At 33.6% G+C, this 24,711-nt stretch overlaps 1 protein-coding gene across 4 annotated transcripts; it reads right to left on the bottom strand.

The window, feature by feature from the left end:
* Positions 1–1,389: 1,389 nt before the first annotated feature.
* On the bottom strand, positions 1,390–24,225 carry LOC150101758 (solute carrier family 22 member 15-like). 4 transcript variants are annotated; one of them, XM_090400636.1, is made up of 9 exons: positions 24,103–24,225; positions 23,466–23,696; positions 22,111–22,307; positions 16,050–16,286; positions 14,698–14,832; positions 10,805–10,908; positions 10,476–10,599; positions 6,655–6,727; positions 1,390–2,070 (listed from the first exon to the last, which is right to left on the bottom strand). In XM_090400636.1, the coding sequence occupies exons 2-9, from the start codon at positions 23,532–23,534 to the stop codon at positions 1,483–1,485; spliced, it is 1,527 nt and encodes a 508-aa protein (XP_090256762.1). In that variant the 5' UTR covers positions 23,535–23,696; positions 24,103–24,225; the 3' UTR covers positions 1,390–1,482. The 4 variants fall into 4 exon arrangements, with proteins under 4 accessions (XP_090256762.1, XP_090256759.1, XP_090256760.1 ...); XM_090400633.1 differs by having other exon boundaries at positions 24,134–24,222; XM_090400634.1 differs by lacking the exon at positions 24,103–24,225 and adding an exon at positions 23,816–24,045.
* Positions 24,226–24,711: the final 486 nt, after the last annotated feature.

The raw sequence follows: 24,711 nt of genomic DNA, 5'->3' as shown, positions 1-24,711 counted from the left end.
CTCACAATTGCTGTAAGTGTTGCTAGTTGTGAGAGGAGTTTTCCTAAATAAAATTAATTAAGACTTACCTATATTACTATGAAATAGACTTCTCCAATGTCATCAATGATTTTGATAACAGAAAAGCAAGAAAAATAACATTTTAGAATGTTGAAATTATAGTTTTACTTCAAAAAGTAAATACGTCGTTTTGACTTTTTGTAGTATTTTGGTGTATTGAGAGCGGCGGCAAAAGCTCTAGCTACACCACTGGTATACATACAGTATATTGCTTTGTTGGGAAATCAGTCACTGTTAATATGAGACTATCTTCCGGATTATTCCTTAAAAGTTAGGCACATTAGCCTGATTATATCGGATCTGCTTTATGGCTATAACGAACGTCATTAAAAGTTTGCATACTCCAGTAAGTAATTTCCCAAATCATATTTCACTACGGGCTCGGGCATGAAATTTGTGCATAGGAGGGAGCTATATCATTTTGATCTGCATTAATTATTTTATATTATTTTTGAATATTATTATATGAACTAAACAAAACGCTTTATAGATGCTTGTAATGCTTGGCTAACATTGGGAAGTAAGCTACGCTTAAAACCACTTCTTTCGCCATGTTATCTAAAACAGTACATGATCTGTAGGCAGTTGTGTAGCTAGAGCTTTTGCAGCCCGGGGCGGTCCCTGAGTTTGCCGCCTTCTTAATACACATCAAAAATACTACAAAAAAGTCAAAATGACGTATAGGGAAATAAATTAAAACACTATGTTTATTTTTGAAGTAAAACTTTAATTACAACATTCTATAATGTTATTTTTCTTGCTTTTCTGTTATCAAAATCGTCGATGACATTGGCGAAGTCTATTTCGTAGTAATGTAGGTAATTCTTAATCAATTTTAATTTTGAAATCCTCTCACAACTAGCAATACTTACAGCAATTGTGAGGAATATTCGCAGTAGTATTACAATATTTGGAAATGAATTCTCGAGACTGTATTTTAGAATTAACTACAAAAGTTCAAAAAAAGTTCAAAGTGCCGCCCGGGGCGAATCGCCCCCTCCTTTCCCACTCTAGCTACGCCTCTGTCTGTAGGTAATTCTTCGCCTATCATTCTGGTTGTTCTTATAGTCCAAGTAAAGCAGCGAAGCCGACCAGCAGGCGTAAAAACTGATTATATTTATTACGTATTCACTTGCTTTTATTGTCTTATATGCGAAAATAAAATAATAACAAGAAAATAATAACATGAACAGCACGACTGTAAATATATGCCATGTATATATATGCAGATATATTCATACGTGAAATTTGTAATTTACTTTATGGCGGAATAAATACGTTAAGTGATAATGCTTAGTTTATGGAGAGAATATAGACATATTGATCAAGTTAGTATATTAGAATCATATTTTTAATAAAGGAGACTTTAACTGGTGTACAAACAAGTCGTAACAATTCCTCAGATAATCTTCATCGGAGCATTCAAGAATTATCCGCCTCCTCGTTTCGGATTCCATATCTCTGATATAGATAATACACATTTGTATTTCTGCAAAGTGTGAGGTCATTCGCCTTCACTCTATAGTTGTTAGCTTTCCAGAATTTTGAAAGTTCCTTTTCAAAGTCTTTAATATGTAAATCTCTTGCTGATCTGTCCCACTTAAAAACAAAACCGGTAACCGGTTCAAAGCTTTCTCTCTCAGCATTTCTTACCCATCTTTGACGAATCCTTCCCGATGAGGGGAAGATGAATTTTCTTTGTCTTCCACAAAGAGCTGCAAGTCTGTGTAAAAAACCTCGTTTATAAGACTGTCGACGTAAAGTTCCTTGGAAATTTGCGCTGGTCGGTGGCTGTCCGGAAGAATTCTGTCGAATGCTATTGATGCACATTCTTAAGTTGATTTCTTCGTTGGAATCGATAGTTTTAATCTGTTTGCTTTCTATCTCCTCCACTATGCTTGGTAAAGGGAACTGTAAGCAATTGGGCATCAACCAGATTGTTAAAATGCTCGCTATGACACAAAGCACACCGCATACGGCTAAGGGTATGAAACGAGTGGAGACGTCACCCTAGGAGAAAAAAATATAATGAAATAAAATAATAAACAGATAATAATAATGATGAATTAAATTAAAATAAAATAAGTTTTCAATATCATGCTGAACGCTAATTTATCTTTAGATCCTTTAAATGGTGTACTCACGTTATGGAGTCCATACTGTTAACATTTTAATTCAGATATGTGCACTCTATAAAGAACTCACTATCCAACCGACTATAACTATGCATTCCACGGAACTATTGTTAGATTTTTTTTTTTTTTTTTTCGTTAGAAGATGACAAGTTCGGTTACTCCTTGAGAAGTGTTAGAATTCTATTTTATCTGATTTCGACATAAAAACAGACAATACCTTTATATTTAAAACATCGTCTTTAGGTAAAAATTAATAAAAATAAAACTTACGAGATTTTAACGTTTCGTCATTAAATTTTTAGAATCCCCTCCCCCTCTGACGCAGTGGACTTACTTTCGCGTAAGTAGGCACAAATAACTCCATCTAAAAATGAATACTTTTTTTATTTTTATTTTATTTTATTTTACGACATGATTAGCACATGTGTCAATGTGGCTTCCTTCTTGTTGCATAATCATAAACAGTATAATAATGATTATGCAACAGATCATGTTAACCTGAAATTTCCTAAAAGCTACATCGTATTGTAAACTAAACCATAATTTTAAAGAGAAATAATAATAATAATAATAAATAATAATGAATGGTAACAACATACGTTATCGCCAACACTTTGTTGCTAACTGTAATAGATATTGCTATCAACAGTAACAGAGTGGTTTTATCATATCACGCATTTTATCCTGACTGATTAATTAAATTACAATCAGTTATCTGGAAACTATTTTATCACGCGTATGCTAAGACAACAGGAAAATCATTAAATCAATTTATAGTCCCTGAGAAACACAACGAAGAAATCTGCTCCGGATAATAACAGATAGAAGGAATGAATGAGGAAAAGGCGAATTAATTTTTTATTCCCTGAACAATTTTAAATTATTAGAAATAGAGCTCAAATAATAATAAATAAATCCATACTTTACGTAGAATGAAAACCATGATATGGATTTCTTAAGTTTCGATTTCAATTTCTTCCTTGCGTTATCTGCTAAAAGGACTCTTTCTGTCCTGAAGCGACTAGAACCGACTCTAGATTTTTTGTGATCACGAGAAAAAAATATTGACGACTTTTGCATTTTTAATTTAAAATTAAAAAAGGAAAATAGAAAATTTGTATATCGTGAAATGAAATATTTTCCTAGTAAATGCAGCCATTTTTATTTTAATGTAATTACAATTACAATATTCAAGATTTATTTTTAAATTTCATTTCATCAATATGTTTTCATATTGATGAAATGCTGCCCCTGTAAATGTACCGTCTCATATTGCATGAGCTTTGTGAAATAAATTATCTTCGCATGGTATATTCCGGTAATTGGACCAGATTCTTTTAAAATAAGCTATATAAAACACAATGAATTAATAAAAGACCCGACAAGTTTCGTAAATCGTTTGACTTAACATCTTCAGGGGTAAAAGGTAACTGAAAGTTAAAACAACAAAAAAGAGATTAATAGTTCATACTATACAGTTGTAGCCGTCTGACTATTCATAAAATTAAAAATCAGAACACAGATTCAAAGCAGTGATGGGTTTAAACAATGCTGGACGATGCCATTCTGTTGTTCACGTTCATAATGTCCCAGGTCTGACTGAGGTATATTTTTTGATTAAAGCTGACCAAACTTGGTGGAGAATTAATCCTTGATTTTTATTGCATTGTGTTGGTATTTTAAGCATGTTTGAAGCTTCTTTAAATTTCCTTATGTAACAGTTTTTTTTTCTATGTACGACATGTTTGTATTCTGCCATAGTACACTGTGGCCGGTGGAAGTGGTATGGAAAGCTAGACCTGATATTTTTTCTCTTCTGTTTTGTACATCCTTTTGGTGTTCTTTCATGCGAATTTCCCCAGATCTTCCTGTCTCCTACGTAGCAGATGCCGCAAGAACAATAATTGTAAACACCTGGTCTTTTTAAAGGATGATGAGGAGGTTTCGGGGGATGTAGAAATCTCAACATTTTTTCTAGCGGCAGAAAGGCTACTTTGATATTATATTTGTTAAGTAATTTAGCCATCTTGTCTGTAACTTTTTGATATATGGAAGCGTGATAGCGTTTTTGAAATCTTGTTTCTGAGAGATGCTTGTAGGAGGTGTGTGGAGGATTTTTTTTTTTTTTTTTGATAGTCTTGGTTTCATTACCATTCTTTTGAAAGATCTGTGTTAGATATTCTAATTCTTCGTTTCTCTGTGCTGGAAATGTTATACGCTCTGTCCCTTACGGTTTTTATTATACCAATTTTTTGCGAAGGGTGGTGGTAAGAGGCTGCAGTAAGAAATCTTCCTGTGTTGGTGGGTTTTCTATATTGAGAAAGAAAGTTTATTATCATTTTCATTGACTTCTAATAGAATGTCTAGAAAAGGCAGTTTTCTAAGTTCTTCTTGTTCTAAAGTAAATTTTATATTATTATGCAAATTATTTAGGTAATCTTTGAAAGCAATGAGTTCATCTGTTGTTCCTGGCCATATGATGAATATATCATCGACATAGCGTAGCCATATTTTTGTTTTTTTGATGATAACTGTTTAAAGCATTATTTTCAAAGTTTTCCATAAATAGGTTAGCAAAAGCCGGAGAGAGGGAAGGGCCCATAGCCAATCCTTCATTTTGTTCCCAAAATTTGTCTTGAAACGTGAAAAAAGTATTATTTATACAATGTTTATAAAGATCTACGATGTCCGGAGGAAAAAGGTCTTCCAGGAGATTCACAGTTTCGTTTCTTGGAACATTTGTAAATAGGCTGATAACATCCAAACTTGCTAATATATCTGAAGGTCCAATATAAATATCTTTTACTTTTTCAATAAAATGTGTACTGTTCTTGATGAAAGAAGATGTTTTTCCTGTATGAAGTAAAATCATTTTGGTCAGATGTTTTGCTAAATTAGAGGTCGGAGAGTCTCTACCATCTATTATTGGTCGTAAGGGAATACCTATCTTATGAATTTTTGGTACACCATAAATTCTTGGAACTAATGGAAATTTACTTTAGAACAAGAACTTAGAAAACTGCCTTTTCTAGACATTCTATTAGAAGTCAATGAAAATGATAATAAACTTTCTTTCTCAATATATAGAAAACCCACCAACACAGGAAGATTTCTTAATGCGGCCTCTTACCACCACCCTTCGCAAAAAATTGGTATAATAAAAACCGTAAGGGACAGAGCGTATAACATTTCCAGCACAGAGAAACGAAGAATTAGAATATCTAACACAGATCTTTCAAAAGAATGGTAATGAAACCAAGACTATCAAAAAAAAAAAAATCCTCCACACACCTCCTACAAGCATCTCTCAGAAACAAGATTTCAAAAACGCTATCACGCTTCCATATATCAAAAAGTTACAGACAAGATGGCTAAATTACTTAACAAATATAACATCAAAGTAGCTTTTCTGCCGCTAGAAAAAATGTCGAGATTTCTACATCCCCCGAAACCTCCTCATCATCCTTTAAAAAGACCAGGTGTTTACAACATTTATTGTTCTTGCGGCATCTGCTACGTAGGACAGACAGGAAGATCTGGGGAAATTCGCATGAAAGAACACCAAAAGGATGTACAAAACAGAAGAGAACAAAAATCAGGTCTAGCTTCCCATACCACTTCTACTGGCTACAATGTACTATGGCAGAATACAAACATGTACATAGAAAAAAAAACTGTTACATAAGGAAATTTAAAGAAGCTTCAAACATGCTTAAAATACCAACACAATGCAATAAAATCAAGGATTAATTCTCCACCAAGTTTGGTCAGCTTTAATCAAAAAATATACCTCAGTCAGACCTGGGACATTATGAACGGGAACAACAGAACGTGTCATCATCCAGCATTGTTTAAACTCAGCACAGCTTTGAATCTGCATTCTGAATTTTAATTTTATGAATAGTCAGACGGCTACAATTGTATAGTATGAACTATTAATCTCTTTTTTTTGTTTGTTTTAACTTTCAGTTACCTTTTACCCCTGAAGATGTAAGTCAAACGACTTACGAAACTTGTTGGGTCTTTTATTAATTCATTGTGTTTTATATAGCTTATTAAAAAAAAAATCTGGTCCAATTACCGGAATATACCATGTGAACTTCTAAACCACAGAAACCTCCACCTACAAATAAATTATCTTGTCTTATCTTACAAACATTGGACTTTTACTATGCCAACAACCGAATTATTCGAAACAATTGACAGATGTGACGTAATGGTTTCCATAGCAATCAGAGGTTCGGTATTTAATAACTGAGTAGGATAAGTGCTTCTTGTTTCAAACGCTGGATCCAACGTATACTACGAATGTTTTTTTTTTTTTGTTAATTAAAAAATCATAATTAAAAAGAAAGAAAGACAATATTTCAGCTCGCTGCATGCCAGCGAAAAATACTGTCATTGGAGACAAACTTTGAAATTATAATCCACGATTACCTTATCACCTGATAATACTTACTAGGTCTGAGATGTACGGCATGAGAAGATCTGCAGCGCACATCCAGAACAAACAAGTTCCAAGTCCAAATGCTCTAAAAAAGAAAAGATATATGTAGCTCATAAATATACTCAGTTTACATGGCAATAATTCAGCTGCTTTGTTGTCACAATACAAAAGTATGATCTTCGTTTAATGTTTAGTAATCCAATGATAATATATCAAATAATAATTTGTTTGTTCTGAAATGATTTAGTAATTCAAGTACGTTTAAGAAAAAATGACAACTATTTTTCCTTACGACTCTTAAAAATCTCGCCCTTTCAAAGTCCTCTAACGTTAGGCCTTTTATTTCCATCAGGGAGTTATTTGTTTCTTAGAGAGCGTTGTTGTTCTAAAACTTTTTGAAAATCGGTTACCATTTTTGCGTGAACGAAACAGTGGATTTCGTGATCAGCACAGTTTAAAAAAAAAAAAAATCAGTTGTTCAAAGCGAAAAATGTTCAGCGCAGATTCAAAAAATATTATCAATAAGAAAACCTTATTTGGATCTACTAAAAATAAAGTAGATCCAAAATAAAGTTCTCATTCAGTTGAAGCATATACACTAAGATTAATGAAGTAATTTTTTAATGCATTGGAAGACGAGAATAGTGAATTTTAAGTATATTTAATAAAAATTTTGAAGTCTTCCTGATGCAAGCTGAAAGTAGTCATTTTTATGTAGTCAGATATAAGGAAATTAATTTCAGAAGAGGCTAACCAGACCAAATCAAATGAACAAAAAGGAAGTATGGATTTTTTTTCCCCTTTCACAAATGTAGTAGCAAAGTTTCTTGGGAAGAACAATCTCACTTCAGGATTACAGATTAAAATACCCTCGAGAATGTTGATAAACATTATAATATGGGTTTGCAAGCTCTTCCGGCATTCTAATTTAGAGGATTTCCTTGTGAATGGAATGTCGATGCTCATCATGGTAACATCTTTCTCGCTGATATTCGCTATCAGCAAATCTCACGGAGACAGATGTCACCACGATGATATAACAGGAAGGAAATAAATACCACGGATTCTAAAAAAATGCCACAAAATGGTTGTTTAAAGAGGGTGGGTGGGAAAACAAACACAAACGAAAAAATTTGTACATTTTTATTTATTATTTTTTCTTGGCTATTCACGGAGTTCATACCTTCAGAAAATAATGCTTAATTTGGACTATTATATTAACAGAAATAAATTTCAAAAAACAAACACCAGCCTTATATTTTCTGGGTTCGGGAAGACTCCTTAACGTTGCAAAAAAAAAAAAAAAAAGGAGATTTCTGAAATCTGTATGGAAAAATGAAACATATTGACTAATTAAAATACGAACTCCATTCAACCAGTTTAGATTTGTAGGTTTTTGTGTAATATGTATTAAATGATTAAAAAGGCAGTTGTATTTTAACTGTAGCTTATATTTTCTTTTATAATTGTCATTACCTTACTTTAATTGACCTGTAATTTTAATTTTATGCTTTCTGACATCAATGAGCCTGTAAACATAGTTTTAGCATCGGTACAGAGATAAGATTTCATTTCCCTATGTTCTTCAGAGTTAGCGCATGGTAGGCACACAGTTTAAGATTCGAGCCAAGTGTGTGTGTGTGTGTGTGTGTGTGTGTCGCAAGTAGACGTAACCGATAAAAGTAGGAACATCGCATAATCTCCGAGCTTGCTAGGAAGTGGAGTTGTTCCAGAAAGTTGTGTACTCAGAATATTCGCTCGCTTCCCACAGATTAATTACATACGTTATTTTCAGTAACATTCAGATCGTAGTGAGGTGGACTTAGACGAATACTACTGTTTATTGGGAAGAGCGATTTACAGCACCAATATTAGGAAGTGTCAGTTGTTATTATTATTATTATTATTTGTATGTTTATTATATATATATATATATATATATATATATATATATACTGAATACTGAAGTGAGTTTTTGATTATACGTGATGAACTTACTACCCGCGTAAATTACGTAAAAACAAAATAAAGCGTTTAATATAAAACATTTATATTTCGTGATGAGTTTCTTGCCACATTATCAGAGAGAACACACAAAAAGAACAAACAATTACTTGAAGCGAGAATGGAATGACAGCAGACAATGGGGCTTTCTTTCTGCTGCTGCTTTCCGACCAGTCACAGAATACTATTAGGAAAATAGGTGGGAAACAGCAAATATAGCATAAACACCGCTATAAACAAACTGCAAATGAAGGCCAGTGGAAACGGAGTCGTTATAGGGATGTAAAAGTATATGTAAAGAGAAACGTTAAAAAGAAAAATTTACTGAAATAAAAATATAATATGATTATATTTGTATTTTTTTTTAATCCTATTTCCCAAGTGAGTAAACAGACAAGTCAAGTTTGCGACTGCACGTAGTGCCACTCTAGACAACTATTTGCTTAAAAACTGCATATAACGTACATATACAATCAACAGATTATTCACGTAAATAAACTGATACAAAAAGTATATATAAGAAGTAAAACTTAATAATAATAATGCATAACCGATATATGACTATGTTTCACGATACGTTTACTGTAGCATGCGTGTTGTTGTTTAAAATAATAGTTAAAATAAAATAAAATTTAAAATAATAATAGAAGTTTTACAGGTAAGCACACTCTCATAATACTAAATTAGTACCTCCTGCGGATGTGTTCGATTACGTTAAGTATTTAGAATGGGATTATATACAAGCTAATACAAAAATCTATTTTCTAATGAGTTCACTGAATTCAGTCTTGAGTATTATCTCGGTTCTGGTCTGCGAATTCGTCTTGAATAATACACCAGTTAAAGGAGTTAACACACTAGCTCATATGATGTCTGCCATACATTTCGCCTCCCATAGAATAAAAAAGGAGAGGGAAGCTACTTCAGACTTACGATAAAGAAGATGATAGTGTTTCGATCTGTGACATACTAAGTAAAGAGTCACGTCGGCATTTCCTTCATCTAGAAAAATATGCTGCGAGTGGCACTATTCACTTTTACATATACTTATTGACATATACTCGAGTTTCCACTCTGTTCTTGACATACGATGCTGCATTGACAAGAAAAACGCACCTGACAACCGACAGGTAACCTTTATCTGTTGATTGTCAATCTTATCATTGCCAAGAATAGTCTTTATTCGTTTGTGACCCACATAACACTTAAGTGTAAATCTTGTTATCATCAAAAACTACTTTAACATAAGCAGGAGATAAGGAAACACCGGGGTGGATTTAGAGACGAATAACTAAGACTGTGAAATGCTGAGTATAAATATATATTAAATGAGCGTTGGAAAGGCAATACGATTCTTATGCTATTTCTACGCATATGCTATTGAAAGCAGAATATGAGTAGAAGTCATCCTGGAAGCCGTATAAGGATGTTATGGCCAAGGGAGCGAGAAGTAGATTCTTTGAAGGATGGCGGTGAGGTGGAATTCGTTGCCAGAGGGTAGTGAGTACGCCGACTCTGAAAGAATTAAAGTGAAGTGTGGTAGATGGCTGTTGCATGTGGAATGAAAGAATACATGGTGAGTCTAATAACTCCAGAGTAAAAAGGAGAGTGGCATCTATTTTGCAGACATCACTTTCTTTCTTAGCAACTTTTGACATCATGTTCAATACCTCCCCCCAACTCAAGCTGACAGTGGGCGTTGCATCCAATACGAGGCTGTTGTCACATTCTTTCTTTTTCAAAACCTTAATAAGATAATTTTGCGTTACTAAATACAATTACATTAGAATTTAGTTAAAAGAATTTCGTTCATTTACGAAATTTCTCACCTGATACCAGTGGGGAATGACTTCGTAGCATGAAGAAACATCAAGCCTAAAGCTGTTCGAGTGCCACATTTTCCTAGCAGAGCAAGAATGGAAGGTAATAATTGCAAGATCCAGGCATTCGACGCTGTAATTTAATAACACTGAATTAGACGAAAGTTGTAATATTGCATTCACATTAATAAATGTTGGGTTTATAATAAGGCGACGCTAGCAGATGCTTATGCATTTACTGAAACCTAAAAAAAATAATTGCAATAACATTATGTTGCATCATAGTTATGAGAAATGCCAAGGAAGCGAAAAAGGTTTAGGAGGTCTTTCTTACTTACCTTTGGCAGAGATGCGAGCAACTTGACGTTCAACAGTAGCAGAAGTAATGCACAAAATTCCCCCAGTAGCAAGGATGAGAGCCTGAGTTAATTTAGTGCCCAATCTGAAAACAGAATTTAGTTCTATAGAGAATAACCTACATTTTCATAGTCACTTTGCAGTATAACTTTCATATCTTCATCCGCTACCAATGAAGCCCATAAAAAATAGTGACGAAAAAATTTATATTCGTACGGGGGGGGGGGGAATATATAGACAGATAGATAGTGTCTTATACAGGTGTGCATACATTTAAATGGACGGGAATCATTATAAATCTCCAAAAAGGAATTCATTTAGTGTGCCTAGAAGAATAGTTTCTGGTACATTAAATTGCCTAAGATATTCATTGATATTGATCATTATTTACCTCTAAGCACTGTTGACGGGCAATAAATGACAAACTTTCACAAATATTACTACTGAGATAGCTGCACGCACACACACACACACACACACACACACACACACACACACACACACACACACACACACACACACACACACACACACACACACACACACACACACACACACACACACACACACACACACACACACACACACACACTGTTCAATACCAGTCATTAGTTCTTTAAGTTTGGCTTCTTATGTACTGTATTACATCTCATAGATGGTCCTACCCACGAAATATTGTAAATCTATAGTATTTAGTGCTATGGGTAGGCTAAGGATATGTTCTATTTTTATTAATTTTCAAGATTTTCTGTATTTTTATTTATTTATTATAGTGTCTGAAAACCCTGCTCTAGAGACTTGAAAATATGAAACATTTTCAAGATACTTCAGGCCTCCATTAATAAGTACAGGTTCTAAACGATCATGATGCTCGGATCATTTGAGTACCACAATGTTTTTCAATTAATTTCCTACTTTTTATCCCGAAGTATAGATGAACTTCAGAATAAAAAGTGGGAAATTAATTGAAACCTGTCAAAGGTAAATGCGACTGTGTTTTAAAATTAATTTTGAGTAATTGTATTAATCAAAATTAATATAATTAATAAAATTATATTAATACTAATTAATTGTTATTAATACAGAAATCGAGTTATCTTTAATTCATTAAAAAAAAAGAAAGAAAAGAAAGAAAGAAGAGAAAAGAAAACGCTGCATTCTATCAAATGGAAAGTGATGGCAGGTAATGAAATAGAAACACAGATAATGATCAAGGATAAGATCACCAAGCAGGAGACAAAGCCACTAGTTTCCTTAGATAAACATAAATGTGTTTCGAATTCTATCATTTCATTCAAATATTAGCGAAAACTTGACTAAGAATCTATACCGGAGTTGAATGAATAGTGATACAAGCAATTAGTTTCTTAAGGCAGAAATAATGGCATGATGTTGACCTAATCCTATCCTAATTTAAGCTCCCGCGTAGACCTACATGTTTTACCGTGTAGGCATTCAAAACCGAAATCCTACGGGATAGGTTGTTACTCCTTGTTCCCGGAGGTATCGTATGTCTGTAGAAGCGTGTATTCACGGGGCCAGTTTGCTGTTCTGGGGGACGAAAAACGCGAGTTTCCGGGTGGGAAAAAACCCCAACCTCCATATGAGACCGGCTAACTCACCTTTAGTCGAAAGAGACCAGATAATGACTGTAACAAATTAAAAAAAAAAAAAGTAGACATATTCGATTAATCTTTGGTATATCTGTCATTCTTATTACAAAAATAGAAAACCCTTTAAAAAAGTTCTATATTATGACATTCTCGTTGTAGCTTCTCGAACTGCCTACATACGACGCTGATACATAGATTTTACCTCTCTATCTCTCTCTCTCTCTCTCTCTCGCGCGCGCGCACGTGTGTTTGTGTTTGATCTCTGAAATGGAAAAACTGGATTATCTACCCTTAACCCATATACTCTGCTGAATATAATATGTTTAAAACTTTTCGTGGGTAAGATTCACATAAATAATATACAAAAGTTGCAAAAAAAAGTCATGTTTCGGACATAAATATTGATTTAGTATTTCTAACAAACGCGCATTTTTTTTATTTACAGATTTTATTTGTGGTTGGATTTTTCTTGTAATTTTATTATCTCTAGTTATATTTTTCTTGGTTTTTTTATTATTATTTGTTATTATTTTTGTGACGGTAATTGTTCTTGATACCTTTCATAGTCAGATGCTCGTAAACATGTCCCACAGAAGGAACACCCAACCACCTGTCCCTAATATGTCTTCGACAGAGCCTCTGTATATCAATACGCGGAACTCTCTCCAGGCAAAGAAAGTGGCAGCAGGATTTTTGCTAGTTGGTTGAGAAACTTCGCCGGAGACTGTCTGGCATACCCTTAAGTGATATCATCAGTATTAGCCAATAAGCAAAGGCATACGTCTCTAGGTCTCAAGTTCGCCGAAAACACACTGTGAAAACACACCACACCACAGGAAAGGTACGATTGGGTTGGCAGGAAGATGCTATATGTTGCAGATTACCAAATCTCTACCACGTAACAAGTTTTTCATAGCAGTCGAAGTAAAACTCTTCAGGTTCGTTTAGGAACCATTTTTTCACTTCCATTTTGACCTAAATCATGGAGCGAAGTCTGAACTATGGGGATGATGTTCCACAGCTTCACATTTAATTGCATTGAGCTACGACACTTTATTGCAGCCCAAAAGCGATTATGTAGCCCAATTGGAAGAATGCAAAGAAAGTGACATTGCGTCCTTCTAGTGAAAAAGACTTGAGTTCGATTTTCGTTGTGACGAGAAGAATCTTTATATGGATCTTTTTCTACTAAAGGCGAATTAGCCGATCTCATACGGAGGTAGCAAAGGTTTTTATCGCAGAAACTCGGTTTTTCATCCCACATACAGCAAATCGATCAGAAAATGCAAACAATTTACAGATAAAAAATAATGTTAGTATGTGGTGGAGGAAAGATTAGCAAAGCAAGTGTTCTCTGCCAGGTTGGCAAGAAAACGACCCAGAGGAAGACCAAGATATAGGTGGATTGATACGGTACAAAGTGCCTTAGACGATAGAAATATAAGATCTGATAATGTAGGAGTCTTGACAAGTAACAGACTGATTTGGAGGAAAATTGTAGATAGGAAGTTAGTAATGATGTAGTTTTTTTCATGTAGTACTATCATATCTTGTACACTCCTTGAGGGTACATGGCAGGAATTTGATGATGATGATGATGATGATGATGATGATGATGATGTGGTGGTGGAGGGCGTTGTGAGCCGTTAGTGGATTTTAATTAGCAAAAAAGATGCAATTCGAAAGCATGAAATTTTATGAAGTTTCCGTATCTTATTCCATGAGAGTATGAATAGCCATACTACTACAGATCCAAGCAATTAGCAACATGGCAGCAGTATTAATCAAATGCACCTGCAAAGTAATGTTGCATCATACTCAACTTTATGTTACTTTTTACAAAATTGCCGTTCTTTTCTAACCGAAATCAAAAATAAACACCAATTTATATTACCGTTTATTCAGAAGCTGATAAACCTAAATTAAGCTATTCTTAATTTAGGTAATTAAGTAGAGCTGGGGAAAAGGTTCACATGTTTTAATAAACTTTTTTTTATATGTATATTTTCATTCCGGTAACAATCCTTACACATTCTTTCAGCGTGAAGGATGTAGTTGTTTCAAGGATCATAAATATTTAAAATATGGTTGGATGGATGATTTGTTATATGAGCTCACGATACGAACATATTATGAAATGTAATCTCAATCCATAGTAAAACTGCGTAGTAAATTAATTGCTTAAAATCTCTAAAATGTCTAAATTTCGTCAATATCAAATTGATACTATTACTATTAGCTTACTAAATATGATTAGTTACCTGTTAGCAATGAAGAAGTTCAGAATGACAAATCCAAGTTCCAATATACCATGAATGAAGAGGTTTGTATACTTATTTTCTTTCAAAGCAGGGACTTCTTCTGTTGGTACATGAGAAAGCAGCGCCACTGCAAACCTGAAAACAAACAAACAAGTTATTTGAAATTATATAAATTCCTAGTAATGATACTCTTAAAAAAGATAGTAAAAACTATAACTTTGAAGAAATGACAATATTTCTGATAACAAAGCCATTATTCGTTATTTTATTAATTATATCCATTTAAATGTCTAAAGTAAATTTTTAACACACTGTGAAATATTCGTACTTATTTTCATTTATATGCAGCTCTGTTGTATTCTCATATTTCATATTCGCATATTTATATAACTGTAAATTCTTTTTCCTATTGCAGAGAGAGAGAGAGAGAGATTAGCACTTAAATATCTTTAAAATGTCTAGATTTCGTCAATATCAAATTGATACTATTACTATTAGTTTACTAAATATGATTAGTTACCTGTTAGATAATTCCGGTAATTAAAGTTGGCAGGATTCTCTCCATATCAGGGTGCTAGCTTGGTATAATCTTCCTGGACAAGGAAGAAGACAAAATCTGGTATAAACGCGCGAGAGCGGTGTGTGTGTGTGTGTGTGTGTGTGTGTGTGTGTGTGTGTGTGTGTGTGTGTGTGTGTGTGTGTGTGTGTGTGTGTGTGTGTGTGTGTGTGTGTGTGTGTGTGTGTGTGTGTGTGTGTGATACTGATATAAAGAATCTAATTTTTGGGTTCACCACAAATGAAGCAACACAGTCCAGTCAAAATATTATGACCACTGACTGTCGTAATGGTTCGTAGGCCCTTTTTGCCACTATGGGCGACGTAGCATGGATTCTATATGACCCGTGCACCTTGCACGAAGTATGCTGTATTACTTTGTCAGGATTGCTTCCCTTCGATCTGCGCGTTCGGAATGAAGGATTCAAACGCAAGATCAAGAGATCTGCATTTGAATCCGCGCAATCCATCTTCTAAGAATTCAAACAAACCCACATGCATAATACCAGGAGTGTTTTATGGAATTCAATTCAAATTCGGCTGATAAGAGAACATCTGGAAGTTGCTGTTGTGATTTCGCGTACCACTGGAATGTTACCAGCAACTCGATCCAGCACAGTCCTTTTGTCGATCAGCAACTTGGAATGAACAATACGTCACACACTTCTAGTATCATGAATACTGGCTTTCACCGTGATACGAGTGCCACATGGCGGAATGGAATGGCCTACTGTAAAATAACGTGAGTGGTCATAATATTTAGATTGGGCTATGTAAATAACAATGTTTGCTCTTACCAGATAAAATACTGCGTGATTACCAGCTGTCTTAGTCTAGGAGAATTGACCACATCTTCCAGGTGATATCCAGTCGCGCCTCCTGAAGGATGGACTACCATCCAGGCACGCTGCAGTTCATTCCGTAAGGTAGGAACAAATACGAAGCCACTAAATGCTGCTAAGCGCTCCACCTCAGCTTCTGCCATGTGCAACTGACCCCGTGCTACTAGCCAAGTTATTGACCGTGGGAATAGCCTATAATATATATATATATATATATATATATATATATATATAATTTGATATTGTCTATATATTATTTTATTCTCGTTAATAATTATATATTAGAATGAGATATAATAAATCTCTAAAGATATATAATATATGCATAACATTGTGCATAATAATATGCATAATACAGAAACAAAAATAATATAATAATTTATAGGTATTTATTTCTGGGAAAATTCTCATGTTACTCCTCTTAATATTAAAAAAAAAAAAAAACTATTATTTTTACAGCTATTATAGCCTGTTTTTGTTTAGGAGTGTCCCTTATTTTAAATACATTGGCTTTTTTCCCCAAGAAATTTTTAGGGCATTATAGGTGTATTTTAAAAGAAAATATAGCAGAGGTATGTACAAAATTTTCTTACTAAAATATTCTGCTATATTTTCCTTTAAAATACACCTATAATGCGCTAAAAATTTCTTGAGGAAGAAAGTCAATGTATTTAAAATAAAGACACTCCTAAACAAAACAGGCTATAATAGCTGTAAAAATTATATAATAATTTATGCCAGACAAGTACAAAGCGTGAAACATTTTTATAACATTTTAGACTTGTATAAATATATAGGCAGAAAATCATTCAAAACTAGTTCATTTTGTCTATAGATTGGCATGGAGAGACAGAACTGGCTGATGATATTTTGAAACTAGAAATGGAAACTACTGATGGCAGTATTAGAAACACACGAGAACTGGGAACTGAACTATAGTGACATCCCAAATTTGTCATTTACGATATCACTATACATCAACAGCAAGAATGATATGTAAATATTTATATGATACTAAAAACAGTGAACATATTCAATAGTACTGAATCACTCATTTTTATAGATGAATGTTTGGAAATGAATGAGAAAAAAGTTATTATTATTATTATTATTATTATTTAAGAAAAAATGAAAGCCTATGCATAGATCACAGAGTGATGTTCAAACAGATTTAGTGTTTGCTAATCCAGTCGCTGTCATCATACAAACTGTAGGCGAGTTAGTTAATCTCATTCAAAAGTGTTAGTATGATTTTTTTTCTTCTGGAAACTCAGGGTTTCTTATTATAAGGAAAAAAAAAAGGAAGCTAATCAGAAGAATCCATGCAATTAACATACAACGCACTAGAATCGTAGCCTTAGCTAATTCAACTCTAATTTTAAACATTCAACAAACATCATATGAAAACCAATCAGGTTGCATACCTAAAAGCTCCTTCTGTTGAGTAATTGCTTTATCTCATCAGAGCTCACGAACAAAGATGATTATTTTGATCGATTTTGACACATCATCAAATTTTAATATATTTTAAAATCGTTCTGCCAGATTTCAGTTTTTCAGGAATCAAAAGGCTAACTGAATTTCATATTGATCATCATAGCACACATATATATGAGAACTTTCCTACTCTTTTTAAAGTCTTCCGCTCTTAGTGGTTGCTTTAAAGAGTTAGCAGGGGATCAACAAGTAAACTGAAGTTCGACTCTACTGTCGTTTCGTTGAAGAGCTCTTGATGGAATCATTCGCCATCAACATCACCCACATTAGAAGGGAAAAAAAATCTAAATACAAGTAATTCTTTAATAGCATGTTGTATTCCATTGCTTTGTATGCATATAACATGTCATCCACAAGATAAGTTGAAATTTCACAATGGCATCCTTTGACTAGATTGTTTCAGTCCTATAAAAAGCAACAATATTTCTTGAAATTTAACAGCCTATCTGTTAAAATCTATCACTTTGAGACCACCGTAAAAGTTTCACGAGATTCATTGTAGTCAATGGACTGATGTATTTAAGAAGCAAAAGTAATACTTTAAGACAGTGTTTTCCAACGTGGGAAATTTGAATGTTTTGGGAGCATTAGAAAATGCTGCATTCGTCACCTCATCACCGATTCTAGTCAAAACATTCACCATTGTCGGCGATAAATTATCGATGTTGCAACTCTGACTTTCCGAGAAAAAAAAAAAAAAAACTGGCAACTCTAGTACAGCAGTCAACATAAATACTTGGCGACGTAAGTGCGTTAAGTTAGATCGTCACTTCTGAAAAGTAAACAGTGCCAATTTAACTTTGTGCAGTTTTTGTTGTAGAAACAACGAGGCAAGTTTGTTTAATTTTTTAATGTGTTTTCAATGTTTTCATGCTAGCTGCCGTTTTTTTATGTAATATTTTTACATGTTGTTAGTTTTTTGGTTATCCAAAAGTTGCCTTACTATCAATTTAAATAAAATGAACACTTTGTCACAATTGTATTAAGTTCGTTTGACAGTTGAAAACATAAACGTAATCTCTCGTATTTCGTTCTTTCTTTTTTTCTGTTGCTGACAGTAGACTTTAAAATTTTACTTTTTTATTATTTAACTTTTTATTTATTATATGTGTTTGTAGTAGTATAAATACATGCTATACGCCATTAATTTCCTTGTATAATCCTGCTGCTTAGGATGAACGGTCACCTTGTCTATTGTGCAAACACTTTGACCATCGAAGCAATGAAAAAAAAAAGGTAGTCTCGAAGCACATTTGAAGGTGAAACATAGCACCTATGTGAACTATACTATTATTTGAACCAATTTAAGTCTCTTCTTTAGATTCATTGTTCTCTGTACGAACTGCTACACAAAATTGTACTCTTGAATCTAGTTATGAAATTTCTCTGCTCATAGCTAAATCACGAAAAAAATCATACTATAGGGAAGGATTTAATTAAGCCAGCAATAATAACTTTTGTCAAAACAGTTCTGGAGAAAGATGACAAAGATATCAAAGGAGTGCCACTGAACAATAACACTGTTAGCAAAAGAATAGATGAGATGGCTAAAGATCTGGAAACACAACTTGTTGAAAAGCTGAGATCAAGGAAATTCTCAATACAGATGGATGAATCAACTGTAAGAGACAGTGAAGTTGTACTGATGGCCTATGTAAGATATATTGACAATGGCGAATTTACTGAAGAGATGTTGTTCTGTGTAGCATTGAAAACCACTACAACTGCTATTGATATATTATTATTATTATTATTTGACACCTCCAGGGAGTCCAAAGGCTCATCGGGAGAGAGTGTGCCAACAGCATCGAACGATTGATCTCCTTCCAACTACTAACCGCGCTCAAACTTTCTTAACTTTTTACGTGAGCCATTAATAGCAGAGGCTCTACCAATCGACCATCAAAAATAATTTAGATGAATCTCAAATATAAATTAAAAATATTACGTCTTGTGCTACAGATGGTGCTCCTGTTAGCACCATCTGTAGCACAGATGGTGCTAACAGATGGTGGACAAGAAATGTGGCTGTTTAAAATTAATGAAGGATGACAATCCTGAAATGCTGCTTGTGCATTGTGTTATTCACAGAGAAAATTTAGTTTCCAAAAAAATCTCGCTTGTTCTAAATGAGATATTGAATTCAGTTATGAATTCAATATCTCATTTAGAACGAACGATTGATCTCCTTCCAACTACTAACCGCGCTCAAACTTTCTTAACTTTTTACGTGAGCCATTAATAGCAGAGGCTCTACCAATCGACCATCAAAAATTATTTAGATGAATCTCAAATATAAATTAAAAATATTACGTCTTGTGCTACAGATGGTGCTCCTGTTAGCACCATCTGTAGCACAGATGGTGCTAACAGATGGTGGACAAGAAATGTGGCTGTTTAAAATTAATGAAGGATGACAATCCTGAAATGCTGCTTGTGCATTGTGTTATTCACAGAGAAAATTTAGTTTCCAAAAAAATCTCGCTTGTTCTAAATGAGATATTGAATTCAGTTATGAAATGAATTAATACTATCGAAGTTAATACCAAATGTGAGCGTCTCTTCAAACAATTTTGTGAGGATAAAAACTGCTGACCACGTAAGACTATTGATCATACTGCTGTCACAGGGGAACTGCCTGAGAAGATTCATGAAACTATTTGATATTCTTAGTGAGTTTTTGAATGACAAACCTGAAATGAAACTCCTACAAACAGTTGATGGTCGAGCATTTGTGAGTTATTTGACAGATATCTTTGAAAAGCTGAATATGTTAAATAACAACTGCAAGACCCTTGTTAATGCAAAGGCTAAGATGGCTTCATTGCATTTCTACAATAATGTCAAAAGAATATTTCAGCCAAAAAATTTGACCAGTTTTATTGGCTAAATAATTGTGAGGTAACTGATGCCGCTGTACTTGTTATTGCAGATCGCCTGAGCAAATTGACCTGTGATTTAAAATGACAGATTTTCTGATTTAAAAGAAATTGATTTTCCATCTTGGATAACTCAGCCAATTCTAGTGGACTTAACTATTATGACCATGCAGTATCAAGAAGAAACTCTCAGAAATGTAAAATGATGAGTCTATTAGAACTTCATTCAACATAAAAGAAATAATGGCATGGCTTCGTGACAAGACATCATCTGGATATCACAAACCGTGGGTATTTGAGATTGAAATTGACTAAATTAGTACCTCAAATGAAAACTCTTTGCAGCAGACATCAAGCTCAAGGATCACATTAATTTGGATTTTATTTTCCCGAGTTGAGTTCGATTTATGTTTTATAATATACAAAGGAGCATCTGTAGCTCAGGCGGTATAGACGAAGTCCTTTGGTCGGAAAGACCTGGGTTCGATTCCCGTCTACGACGTGTGGAACCTTTATCTGGTCTCTTTCACTGAAAGGTGAATTAGCCGGTCTCGTATGGAGAGAGGGAATTTTTATCACCCGGAAACTCAGGTTTTTCGTCCCCGAGAACAGGCAAACCAGCCCCGTGAACATACACACACAGATTGCAGTCACGAATATTGCTCTTAGGGGGAGTGAAGCAGAGGAGTGATGAGCCGGCTGCATTAATTCGTCGTAAGCCCCTCACTAGAGGGGACTCAACCCATCCTAAGGGACGGATGAGAAGGATAGGAATATACAAAATGTAATATAAAATTAATATTAATTGAAGAAAGTCAAATTAAAAACAGTTTTACTTATATTCCTTTTTTTATTTGAAGTACCTATTTATATTATACATTTTTTAGAACTCGGTTGATTATTATGCTAGAGGGAACATCAAAATCTTTGAGGCGTTGAGGTGGGACATGATCCAAAAAACGTTGGGAATTAGTGCTTTAAGATAATCGAAAACATAGTGAACATAGCTAATCTAAAACATAATACTGTATAAGCATACTTTAATGTTTTATAGTGAAGTTAGCATGAAATAACACACTCTTCGCGTGTTTCTTCACTGAACATTCATTTTACCAAATTAATGCTTGATAGTCTTTCTTTGCGATGGATTAATCTTTTTTTTTTATTCGTTCTAATGCGATGTGCTGTGCTTCGAAGCAACATTTATTGTATAATATAAACGTGTCAAAAATATGGTATAATGAAATTTACTTGAATGGGATACGTTGCGCTTGTTATATAGAAATTCATTTATCCACACTATGCAAAGGTTCTTTTTGTTCATGGTTGCGAGTGACACTGAAATTGCTATGATTCAATCTTTTTTGGATTCAATTTCAAACTGCGAGAAGATGAATATACTGTTCAACTCAGTTAAAATTACTGCAGTCTAAATGGCTATGTGAAGTATTTGTATATGTCCGGGGATTATTTTTATATTTCAATATGTTTTATCTGTCTAATCAGTTTACATTCCTTGGTGAGGAATAATTTTATTATCAGGAATGAATGAATAAATAAACAGATGATGATCTTATTCAGCACAATGATTAATAGAAATCAAAAATAAAACACTCTAGTATAATTTCAACTTTTACTACCAAAAGAATCCGACGATGACGACACCTGGTGCTGATACAACTAGTTGAATGTACCTCCAGTGACGAACTAGCCAAGCTAGAATAGCTATAAGTACAATACTGCAACTCCTAAATATGGCCATTATAGTGGTCGTCTGCCAGTGGTAAGGAGTGGGGAGGTTTTCAAGGAGTAGGATGTACGATATTCCCTGCATACTCTATAATCAAGGAGTTAAAAAAAAAATTAAGCATATTATTAAACATAAGTTATTTTTTGTGATATTTTATTGATGTTAATATAATAGTTTCAAGTTCCAACTGACTGTTATGTTAACTTTGGTACGTTGGTTTATTCGTATAATTTAATTTGCTATAGAAGTATGTGCAGCAATTTCTATATCGAGCTACTGATACAGCGAAGCTATAAAATAGTTTATTGAGTCGGCGGCTATCTAAAATACAAATATATCAATTAATGACAATTTGAGTTAACTGGTCTCATAAGGAGGTGAATGGATTTTTCAAACATAAAATCGGGTTATTTTTATCCTTCAACCAGACAAATCGGCCATGAGAATACACAATTTATACATGGAAATATATATCTAGGCATAGAACTAACCACTTTATCCTAAAATCATTGTTATGAAAGCCAATCTGGGAGGTTGTGGACCACCTTAAGGCCTGTAAGTACCGGGGATTATTATGATTATCCACAGTATAAATTACATAACATGTAGCTTAGTGCAGAAATATTTTATCGTTATAGCTACACAGTAATTTTCAGTATTAATATTATTTATAAATAATACTAATACTACGAAACTTTTATGACTCCATGGAGTCACAAGACTTTTCATACGTCACTCTTTCGACAAACCACAAGCATATATTGGAAGAGATCACACCCTTGCCATAGTATACTGAAAGTGAAATGATTATTTAAAAGAGAAACTAAAACATCTGTTCTAATTAAACTGCGAAAGGATGTTTTATATCATAACAATGTTCGACCTCATTTAGAGAACAAATTTGTTGAAACAGTTAAATAATAATAATAATAATATCTTGAAATTCTTCTTCTTCACCCAATCCTACAGTTTGGACTTCGCTCAAGCGATTATACCCTTTTTTAAATACTTGACTACAGGAACAGTCTGAAGCTTTGTTTTCAGATGACATAATGCCCATTTAACAAATGTTAAAGAAAACAAAAGAAAAAACCGAGAAGTCTACGTGAAAAATATTAAAATTTTTGTTTTTAACTTTCTTGATTGAATAAAAATAAACTCTATTTATGATTTTCATTTATTCATTTCTATGATGCGGTTTCTTTTGATACCTCATCATAGACGATAAAATAAGAAATGACTCACCATTACTAAAACTCCTTGAAAGCTATGAAAAGTGGCAAAAAGCACATAACTGGGTAGAAAATGCAGCATTATTCCAAAAAGTGTATGCAAGAAGACGATAACTACAAGTAAGCACTTCCTTCCATAACGATCTGAGAGATGACCCAATAAAAGAACTCCAACCAGCGTTCCAGCAGCAAAGGTGTACGGTATCAACTTGACCAGATAACCACGAGAGCATACAAGTTCCCACTGCAAATAAAATAAAATAAAATAAAAAAGAGCGTAAGTTATCCTGAAAAGTCTAAGTTTTCTTTGTAGGAATAGAATGAGTCATATTAATATTCGATGACTTTCTATGTATTATTTACCACCGAACATGAAAAACGATGGACTTTACTATGAGACATCTGATATTATATAACATGTATTATTAAACTTTCAGTCTTTTCACGTGGTACACCATAAACGAATGTCCAATCATTTATTTTCTGATGATTTAATATATTCCTAACTTTTGATGTCTTTTTTTTTAATAGTAATTTATTTAACCCAAATTTTCTCTTTATTTAAATACATAACTGTTTTGCTAATTTATAAACACAGAATGTAGTGAGGCTTGAAAACTTGTTATTTGAGATCAAATGGGTAAGCGTACCCCAGTATCATCATTGAAAGATAGAACTGACCTCAAGTAAATAACACACGAACTTTGAATCAAATGATTTAGTCATTAACAAAGCAATCATTATGGTTTTATCTTAACTCAGCGGTGTTTCTAGAAAGCTTTACATGAGTATATGTAACGCCATTCGTGGACAATTCCTAAACTAAAAGCAAAAGAAAAATATCATAGAGGGTTTTTTTTGTTGTTGTTGTTTTTTTGGAACAATTCCATTGGATGGAATTGTTCCAAAAAAGCATAGTAGAACTATTGGCGAGCCAGATTAGATCAACCGGGAACAATAACAATGTGCTGAAAACAAAACATCTTTTTTCTTTTTTCTTTTTTTTTTGTCAGGCTATCTCACGCCTTCAATAAGCAGGGTGATCCACAAGAGATGATGATGATGATGAAATCATCTAGCTAAAATCTTTCACAAACATTCATGTCATAATGGGATTCTAATCCACAACCTATTGGTGATAAAGTGGCATGGCATAATTATTCATGGCAAATCCTTGCATTATTTTTATTGATTTTCTACTGAATGTGTTTTTAGTTTCATTTTACAAAAAGCGTAAGCAGTCAAGGATATTTTTTTCC

This window comes from Typopeltis vanoorti, chromosome 11, assembly GCF_054136105.1.
Source record: "Typopeltis vanoorti isolate ZY-2024b chromosome 11, IOZ_Tvanoo_1.0, whole genome shotgun sequence".
Classification (NCBI taxonomy): Eukaryota; Metazoa; Arthropoda; class Arachnida; order Uropygi; family Thelyphonidae; genus Typopeltis; species Typopeltis vanoorti.
Note: the sequence above shows the minus strand (reverse complement) of the source record. Positions and strands in the feature narration are given on the sequence as shown.